The 10424-nt window shown below is 36.3% G+C and overlaps 1 protein-coding gene across 1 annotated transcript; it reads right to left on the bottom strand.

Annotated features, from left to right (window-relative positions):
• Positions 1–1713: 1713 nt before the first annotated feature.
• Positions 1714–8412, bottom strand: LOC113284354 (centromere/kinetochore protein zw10 homolog). The gene is made up of 13 exons (XM_026533794.1): positions 7580–8412; positions 7303–7479; positions 6367–6519; positions 5566–5799; positions 4826–4975; positions 4481–4573; positions 4005–4100; positions 3637–3765; positions 3466–3543; positions 3201–3359; positions 2472–2625; positions 2306–2388; positions 1714–2203 (listed from the first exon to the last, which is right to left on the bottom strand). The coding sequence occupies exons 1-13, from the start codon at positions 8282–8284 to the stop codon at positions 2108–2110; spliced, it is 2307 nt and encodes a 768-aa protein (XP_026389579.1). The 5' UTR covers positions 8285–8412; the 3' UTR covers positions 1714–2107.
• Positions 8413–10424: the final 2012 nt, after the last annotated feature.

Genomic DNA, 10424 nt, shown 5'->3' with positions numbered 1-10424 from the left:
ACAAGTTACAATACAGAGAAGAAAAATGATTTTTATTATCATGATTTACAACAATGCTTTTCGTGGGGATACATGCAATCCTTCTGATTCAGAGCAACTGTTGTTGGTTCCGTGAGTATCGATGGTACCGAAGCTAGCTATCACTCTGATTGTGATCACTAAGGTACAGTGGTCCTAATCCGATTGGAAGTGCTCACAACTGTTGTGAATCACCAACTACTTACAATTACAACATCACCAGAAAAATCAAAAATTAATTTGACAACGGTTTTCCGAAACAACTTTTAAAAATAAAAGGTAAATTTTTTATGAAGCAAATTAGTTTTGTTTCTAATTTCTACTCGGTGAGAGGCAGAATTCAAAAACAGATTTTTAATTATCATGCGCATTAATGCATTATTATTACTTTTAACTTCTACCCATATAGTACATATCTTCCAAATCCACCATGGGAAAAAGAAATATCTTCTTCTGGTGACTGATCATTTTCATTACAATAAATCTTAGATATCAAAATCTATGAGCATCAATGCCGTCAATTTTCTTTCACATTTTTGAAGGAGTAGGACAAAGATCATTCGCATTTACAATTGAATCCCCATTATGCCCTCACATGTTTTCACACTATAAAATGGAGTGGTGAACACAAGAGAAAGTGTGACTGTGTGAGCGATCCAAAGAAGTTAAAGAAAGAGAATAGTAGGGTCGGCAATGGAGAAGGTAAGAAAGATGTCCTTTCTTATCATTATAACAGTGCTTTTCGCGGCATGCAACCCTAAGAGTCTCATTTGCGTAGCTAGTATTGGTGCCGAGGGTATCGAAGCTAGTGAAGACTCGAATATGATCATTAACAGCGGCCCTAATTCGAGTATAAGCGTTAATTATTGTGGATCACCAACACCACAAGCATCACCACCAACAGATGCAACAGATGATGAAGCTCCCACAACAATAGATTCAATAGACACACCACCGGTAACCATACTATTTGTACCCATACCACCTATAGCTCTACCCACACGCATACCATCTATACCATCCTTACGCGGGTATAATTTCGGTTTACCCGGTTATTGGCCGTTTCATTTTTCGAAATATAGTCATGGTGATTCCCGACCAGGATCAGCAAGTCAGATTAGTACTACGGAGCCAGCTCCGGCGAATAAGAAGAAACAATGGAAGCCTTAGGCAGGAGACCGGAGACTCAAAAGGCTGTCGTAAGAAAATGCATATGCCGAATAAGATCCACTATCTTTTAAGAAAATTTTGTAATGCTTGTTCAAACTTCAGAATTTAAAGTATGTATAAACTTCAGTATCTTTAATTTCGAAATACCCATCTGGATGTATAACACCGACGTCATCGGTGATAAACCAACCATTTTTACAAGCTTTCCGACCGTGTTGCTTCTTCATCTTTGAAATTAATACTACTTCCACGTAAAACGATTTCTCCTACCGATTTTCCGAATCTTTCACATCAATCTCTGCAAGAGAAAGAACACTAGCACCCTGTCTTGCTTTCAGTTTTGACTGCTCATGAATTGGCAATAGGTTCCATTTCTTCTGCCATTCACAAACTGACGCTGGTCCTGTGTTGCTTCGGTCCTATGTGTAACTTTATGTGCCTATGCTCCCCCTGTTTTCTGCTATTGTTGTGAAATTACATGTCCATGCTTTATTGACAATCAAAGCAACAAAAGTAAACCGGTGATGGAGTTTATACAATCTGTTAAATAAAGTTCAGTTTTACAATCAGTTTCTACTAGGTTCAGTTTTACAACCAGTTTCAACTTTCTATCGATATTTTAATCTCTGGGCTTTGCCCGCTTATTGAATCTTCTATCTGGGCTTCGCCCACTGACTGCATTCCAAGGATATGTCGAGAATTGTACCATCAGCAAAGATTAGAGTACCGACTCTAGATAGATTAGAGTACTGTATTGTACTGTATCTTCGTCAAAATATCTATACATGAGGAAGACGCCATTGATTGTGTAAACCGAAAAAGAACTTACTATCTCATCAATTAATTAGACGCCAAAATCTAAAAAGAGATCAGATGTGCAAACATATAACTCTCTACTATAAGGGTGTTTCCCACTAAGTTAAATCTTGTTGTAGAGACTGACACTTTCGATTCTCCATAAACATTCTTTCCGCAGAGGTGAATCCGTAAATATTGCTTTAATAAAGTTCTCCACCTGCAAGAATATATCAAAGTTTATGAATGGCAATTGGGAATAAACACTAGAAGGGCAAAAAACATTAATAAATGAAATGATTGAAAAAACCTGAATTAATACCTCAGACGGTGTGAAACCACAACTAACCAGTTCTCCACATTCCCAAGATGCTGTAATGGTTTTTAAAGACATGTCTAGTAAATCTGAAAAGAAAAAAAAAGTTTCAGTTCATGAACCACGACCGTAGTATTAAGATCAATTATTAATCAAAATACGGAGATTAGACCTGCTAGCTTGCGGAGTTTATGTAAAGAAGGAATAAGCACATCTAGTGGATCAGGTATAGCAGCGTCCTGTGAATTCTCTTTCTCATTTACAAAAATTACAGATTCAAACACAGATGCGAGATTCTCGAGCGTCAAATAGATTAATCTCTGAAGCTGAAATGAGATCAGGAGCTTTTAGTTCAAACAACACAGAATGAAGTATATGACTTTATACTCCGTAATTGGGCTCACATCGAGATGACTCGTGTTCTTCTTATTTCTTATGAGTATAATCTCCTCTCCATGAAGACCACACTTATGAATAATTCATTGTTCTAAAACTAGGTTTCAACCATGCCTGCTTTTCAAGTACTGCATGCTCTGAAAAGCGTTCACATGCTTTTGAGAGCATCAGGCTCGTTTTCTTGGAAAAGTAACTACCCAAAAATGTACAAGTATTGTGACAAATACCTTAGCAGTGCATGCCATGTGACTGTTAAAATTAACACCATTTACACCGCATTGTTTGATAGATAATAAACTGCTAAAACATCCACTTAACCACATAACATCGATCAACTAATGGCTGGTCTAAAAATAAGATACGACTCCAGGGGGTCACACTTAAGAAAATAAAATAAAAAGTAAAATTTAGAGCGCATTTCCGATGTGGGCCCACAGAGTAACGAACAAGATACAGAAATATATGTCCAATAGCATTCTAAGGACACTAAATATCCAAGACAAACCTGTAATGTCTCTTCCGCTGCCATATCATCCAAAAGAAGTATGTCTTTCGCAATTATAGAAAAGACAAAATCTAGAACACTGGACATACTACTCTTGTAAGTTGACGGTAGCAGAAGTGGCTCCCATATGCTGCGCACTTTCTCAAGGATGAAAACAACCTGATCATGATGAGTTCAGCCATCAAAACAATTTCCTTGTAATAACCTCTGAATTGAAACTTGTGGTACTACTAACTGCAAATCTAGGGAATATCTCAATAGCTACCTGATCTATACTAGACTTTGCCAATTCGTATTGTTGCATTTGATGTGTATTCTGGAACCCATCAGCACCATCTATTGCCTGACACGTCAGACGTTAATTTGAGTCATGAATGGAGCATGAACTCACAAATATAAACTATAAAACAAAACAACAAAATATGAAAACCTTTACCTTTTCCAAGTTCATACAAACTAGTTGGATTTGTTTATGGAGTATTTCATCTGCCATTTGATGAAACCTTGGTGCGATATCAACAAACACAGCCTGTTCTTTGATATAACTGGGAAAATCTGGGCGATACTGAAAAACTAAAGTACAAGATAAGCTTTCATCCAAAAATGTTTATGAAATTTCAAGATCTCAGATTTTGGATTCAAATTACTTTTAAGTTTTTAACATTTCCAGAAGTTCAACATGAACGTAATTTTTCTAATTTGCATCTGATAAAAGTCCTTTAATATGTCAAATGACAACAAAGAATTTAACACAATAATATAAAACACGAACAATAGCGTTGAGTGATAAGTGGTAAGATATACCTCAAATGCAAGCCCAAGAACCTCCTGAGCAAGGAAAAGACAATCATTGTGCACGAGCGCAGCAATTTGGGTGACGTTATCAAGCTGCTTCTCTAGCTACAGTTGTAAAAGAAAAGCAAACAATACATGACTAGCATCAAACGTATTGTCAATTAAAATATGCTTTACTCGAGCGAAGTTTCATTCAGAATATTCACCAACTAACCAACTAACCATCACTCAGCGACTGATATGATTGTAAGCTACTTCACAAGATGCAGATTTCTTTTAATCTCCAAGATACAAGTATCAAAAAGCTTTTTGAAGATATAAACAGAATGGAAATGCTTTGTTATGGCTCTCACTAATGAGTACAACTATGGAAAAACCACTAAATTTGCCTTTTCCAACTCTTTCCATAATATGGGAAACGGGGAAAAGCAAAAAAAAAATATCATTTTGATGAGTAATTAGAGGCATGGCGTTTGTATACATACCTTCACAGGCATGATTGCTTCATACAGAAATAAAGCATCTCTAGCAGCATGATAGAATTCCACGGCCACTCTTGCAGATGAGAGGCAAGCATCCTACATGATCAAAGCTTATATCAATCACATGATCCTCAAACATATATATAATTGCAAAGGAAACTATGATAACTTGACTTTTGATGAGCAAAGGGATTTATTTCATACAAGAGTCTAGTGTGAAGCTAATATCCAACAACCATAGGTTTAACCCAGTACAGAATTCGAGCCTTCCATTACTAATTAAGATGAAAAAATAACAGATTCTTGATGAGTTAAGTTACTGGTATGGCACAATTGCAGAAAAATCACCTGTAGCGCTTGATGCACTAGTTCCATAAGTTGAGATGCTGCTTTAGAGATAATACACCTATCTGGAAGAAAAAGCAAGCCGACAGGATTCTCAGAAATTATTCCAGCAACTTCATGAGCCTTAAGACTAGGACGTCTAAACGTGTAGTCCTGCAATAACGATAATTAATCAATCCTTAAGCTCTCAAGCTAAGTTATTTAATCCTGAATAAAATCGTGAAGCGTTTTTTTTTGTTTTTGTGTGTCGGATGGTGAATCAGTGATCCATGGACCGTGGTTGATTTTCTATAACAAAAATGAAAAATATGACATCTTAATGTTTAGTATACGTTGCACAGTACCAGTTTACCATTTTAATAACCTAATTATGTATAAGATCAAGTGATCAACTAAAACATTCATATCATTTTAACATCCAATCCTGTATGAAAGAGAACTGATATTAATGGTTATTCACTGTGATTTAAAAAACCATATAATTTGCATATAAGTAAGTAGTAACAGACCAGAATAGTGGATAGCTAAACTGTAAGCAAGGTTGTTGAGGTCAACTCTAACTGCACATAGTAAATTTTCGTGACTTGAGGAAAAATAGGTAAACCAGACTGAGTTGACCAGTGACTTGTTGAATTGGTTGAAAAATAGGTAATCCAAATCGAAACAGCGAAAAATTGAGTTGAACGAAACAGCATGCCCTCAAGTGAATAAATCGTACGAAATAACATTTGTGTGATACTCACTGAAGGATTGGAGGAATCAAAAAGAAGAGGTAAGTTTCTGGCATTTGCCAAAATTTCCTTTTTCTTCCTTGCTGCAAAGTGAACTTCGACATTTTGGACAAAACTGCTCAACTTTTCATCCTTTTTATCAGTTGCGGAAATGAACATCAGATCCTTCAAAGTAGCTTCAAATTCGCTTGTAAGTTCTATGATCTTCTGAAACTCTGCGAGTTTTGAAGCATCATCGGGAACGGCCTGAAATGACCACTTTGAAATGTTATTGGGATGCACTCAAATCCGTAACAATCTCATTTAATTTAACATATGGCCATGCGTTAGTTAAACTAATACATATATGGCAATATTAGCATACCAACAAAATATGAAACACATACCACACAAACAAAATTAGCACATCAAAGCATATATTGACACGCAAACCAACTTATGAATCGATAAAGTACAACCAGAAGCTAAGGAGATAACATCTTACTCAGTCAGGGTGCAAATTTTTTCTTTCCATTTGAAGCACAAAGTTGAGTGAAGAATATCATTTTGGATAGCATCAAACTCATGTTGTTATTAACTCATAAAAAGTGGTTGATGGGCCAATTTAATAATAATTACATAAGCAATTACGATCATAGTATGCTATTGCTAGCCAATTAGTGCTTGCTTTGAGATTATTATCTCCTAACCGTTTCCGTTAGTTATAACTTAATATATATATGATGTAAGATCCCAGCATGGTAGAACCAATATATTTCACAGACGAAAGATTTAATGGGTCCAAGTGTCCAACAAAAGGAGGTAAAATCATACCTTGGAAAGGAATTTGGAAATAACCAGATCTGAAATCCTTGGCCATGCCAGTCTTCCAAAACACATCATCCATCTACCATTTTGGAAGCATACTGTTTTGTGGATAAAACTTATAGCTTGAATTAGCCTAGAATAAATGTTTGTGCTTTCAACCTGCAGATAGTTAAATAATATCAACACGGACTGAAGGATAAAACATGTGTTATTTGGTCATACATTATCAGCAACATCTTGGGATAGTTCTATTATTCAAGATGAAAACTAAACAAATAGATATCAGAAGAAATACTGGAGTACTGCAGTGGTTACAAATCCGTGGTCAGTTGGCCAGTGGTGATCATAAACTGTCGTAATGGATCTAAGATTTATGTAAAAACGGTTGAATGAAAAAGTACTGAACGCAAGGTAGCTTAAAAAGTTTTAGTGCTAGCATATGAAATTCAGATATCAGAATATTAGTCGAGAATTTGATGAGCATGCCGCTTGGATCCCCTAAAAAAGATCATCTCTTAATTTCAAGGAAATGGGCTAGAAACATAATGACTTGCCGCTAAAAAAAGTGGAGTTAGCTCTAAAAGTTACAAACTCTTAAGATAATAGAGAGACTAACGAACAAATGTGAACTGATAAGATAACACAATGTAGTGAAAAGACGTGACAGATCCCTAAACAAATGACAGGAACATTTCTAAAACTAGTGTTTCGAGTGCTAGTGCAGAACTGGAAATCACAAATCCCATTTATAAACATTTAGTAAAACAAATGCCCAACATGTTTTAACATTTAAAAGAAAAACTACAGCATTTCTATTGTGACATTGTCATTGGAAGTATATTTCCCTGCTTCTATTACTTATAAGGTTTTTAATCTTCAACTGAAGGAACAAAATGGTATGGAAGTCAAGTTCATCTACTGCCTTTGAGTGAAAGAACATACCTTAGAATCAGAAGACAAAACGACTAGACTGAGAATTGCCTCATCCATTTGTTCCGAGTTAGGATGTAATTCTTCTACGAGATGGAAATTACACTCATCATTTACTGTTGGAATTATAATATATTTGACCGTTAAGTCAGCCACCTTCGCAAGCCCATAATCAAGTACTCCTGCAACCTGCACATCACAAAACTACAATTGAGCACGAAATTTCAACAAAATTGATACAGGTGCCACAACTAACAGTGTATAAATCAAAGGGCAAAACCATACCGACCTCCATTGCTCTCAAAATCATAAGAAGCTCCACATCTTTCATCTTCTCAATACTCAGCTTAAACACAACTCTCAATCTACCATTTCCAGAATCAAAACGTATCGCATTACCCAAAACCCTAACACAAACCTCTTGAAACTCATCAAAACAATCAAACCACTCCTTCCTCAACAATTCAAAAACAACCGGTTCTCTCTTACCACCACCAACCTCCTTCCGATCATCATCCACAATCAACAAATCCTTCTTCAAATCCCTTAACAATTCTGCCGCATTAATCAACTTCCCAACCTTTAAATCATCCCTAACCAATTTCAACCTCTCCGCCAAATTCACAATTATCTTCACCAAACTCAACAACTCTTTCTTCTCCTTCAAATCCTTCCTCACACTACAAATCTCCCTCGATGCATCCCTGATTTCGATATCGATATTATTGTCGGATAGAATTCGAACAACATTAGATAGGTCTGCTGAGATTTCTTCAGTCTTGGAGATGGAATCGGAACAGGAAGTGAAGATTTGAGAGAATTCGGTTTGGTGAGAGAGAATGTAGTCTTTTACTTTCTGTTTTATGTGGAGAGATCGAATTTGTAAACGATCAATGAGAAGATGAAGATCTGGAGCTGAAAGTGGAGATGATTCTTCAATGTCTTGAGTTGGTAGAAGTTCTCGGACATCAATTGATCCTAGTAGAACATCCATTTTCTCAATGGAACTGAAAATTTCTAGGTCACACAGCCAAAAAGAAAGAGAGACGGGAGAAACTAGAAAGAACTGCCTTGAGTTCAGAAGTCGCGGGTTTCTGAAGGTGTTTGGTAACAGCAGAAAAGTAGGTTTTCCTATTTCCTATCCCCACTTTCCCTATTTCCCATCCACATTAATTCTCATCCCCAGTAATCCTAACTATCACTCATATATATCCTAGCTTAATTGGGGGCCATAACTTCTAATTGGGTCCATGCATTACGGGACAAAAAAGGTCACCCAATCCTAATTTGAGTAACCCCTTAAAAAAATATTTTCTAAATGGCAAAACTGCCCTTATATGATTAGTATTATGAATTAATTAGTTTGATTAGTGTGGTAAGTGTATTTAGATTAAAATCTCATTTTAGGAAAAAAAAAATTATGGAAAATGTGTTTTATGTGTTGACAAGAAGAGGAGGAGTTTTGAGAGGAAAACCTAGGGTTTTTACAAATGAGTGATTCAAGTTGAGGGAATGAGATTGGTGAAGCTTCAAATAACAACAATGATTGTGTTGTTGGTAAGATTGTCTCAACTAATGATATGGGTTGGATGTTTGATGAGGAGATGTTGATAGAGGAAGGCATGAACAATGGTTGGAATGAAGATCTCATTGCTCAAGATGAAGGAACCAACACTCAAAATGAGGAACCCCAAGGCCAAAACAATCAGGTAAACTTCCTATACTCTTCAAATTGTCTGAATGGTACTCCAAGTGGTCGATTGATGGCCACCATTGAAACATCTAGTGTTATGATCGTTATAGTCGGGTATAGGATAAACTAACGACTCTCTGTAGTCGTCAGCCTTTTTGAGATTATTTTGACGACTTTCACCTGCAACTTTTACATGTTATGAAAAATCGTTAGCGTTGTTTGATGAACATTGACGACTCTTTCAGCTAGGTCACGCAGAGTCGTTAGTCTTTTTTCTTTTAATGTTGCCGACTCTAAAGCTAAAACTTCCTGTAAATAGAACAACAAGGGTCGTCATAAATTTAGTTATATTCACTGACGGCCCTATGAATTTTTTTTGTAGTCGTTAGGTTGGATAGTTATATATATTAACGACTCTTGGACTGGAATATCATATTTTTTGATTTCATAGAATCATTTAATTGATTCGTAAAAGGCATACATCTTGCATAGCATTGCATTGAAGAAAATGAAATAAAGTAGCATATATGGCGTAGTTATACATAGTGCCTTCCAAGATAAAGTAGCAATCGTGGAGCTCAATCGTTGCGGGGAAATTTCGAAGGAGGAGTTATCGTGATTTCAACCTTGTATTTCCTTTTCTTGTCACTACATTCCAAGTACGAAAAAAAAATATTATAAGACATCAACTTTATCTCTATCAGTTAAACAGTCGTCAATGATATGCTCTAACAAACTAACGACTCTTCATTACAAAGTAACGACTGTAATTTATAAGGTAACGACTGTAATTTACAAGGTAACGACTCTTTGCAAAAATTGGACAGTGAGGATGATTTTGGTCCTTAAAGGGTCGTTAAAGATTAAACTTGGGTCGTCAAACAAGTAACTGCCGACCCTATAAAAGAGATGACGACTCTAGGGATTATAGATTACTGAGGACTCTAGTCTAGGGATTATATACTACTGACGACTCTATCGTTTTCTCCAACAGAAGGCAGTTCAAGTTCAACCCAGAGTCGTTACGCACTAATTTGGGGTCGTCAAACTACAGTCGCCATCTTCAACCTAATATGGCGACGACTCTATTCTAGGACACAAAAGGTCGAAATAGCAGAACAAGGGTCGTCATATTTACACTAACAGGTTAACGATTTTTCATAGAAAAAGCATGCAATGTAAGAGTCGTTAGGGTATTATTTCTTCGATACTAACGACTCTCACTCTGTAACTTCTATTTTTCAGTTACCAATCTCGATTACACAATCAAAAAACAACCAAAACATCGAATAGGAGGTGGGTTTAAGTTCACGTACTCTCTAATTGGAGCCATTCCCTTTTCGGTGGAGGTGAAGTCGTTAATGGTGGAGGTGGAGAAGAGAAAGGGAGGAGAGGAAGATGAAGATGAAAATGAAAAGAGAAACTGATTTTCTCTTTGATT

Source organism: Papaver somniferum, chromosome 5, assembly GCF_003573695.1.
Source record: "Papaver somniferum cultivar HN1 chromosome 5, ASM357369v1, whole genome shotgun sequence".
Taxonomy (NCBI): domain Eukaryota; kingdom Viridiplantae; phylum Streptophyta; class Magnoliopsida; order Ranunculales; family Papaveraceae; genus Papaver; species Papaver somniferum.
Note: the sequence above shows the minus strand (reverse complement) of the source record. Positions and strands in the feature narration are given on the sequence as shown.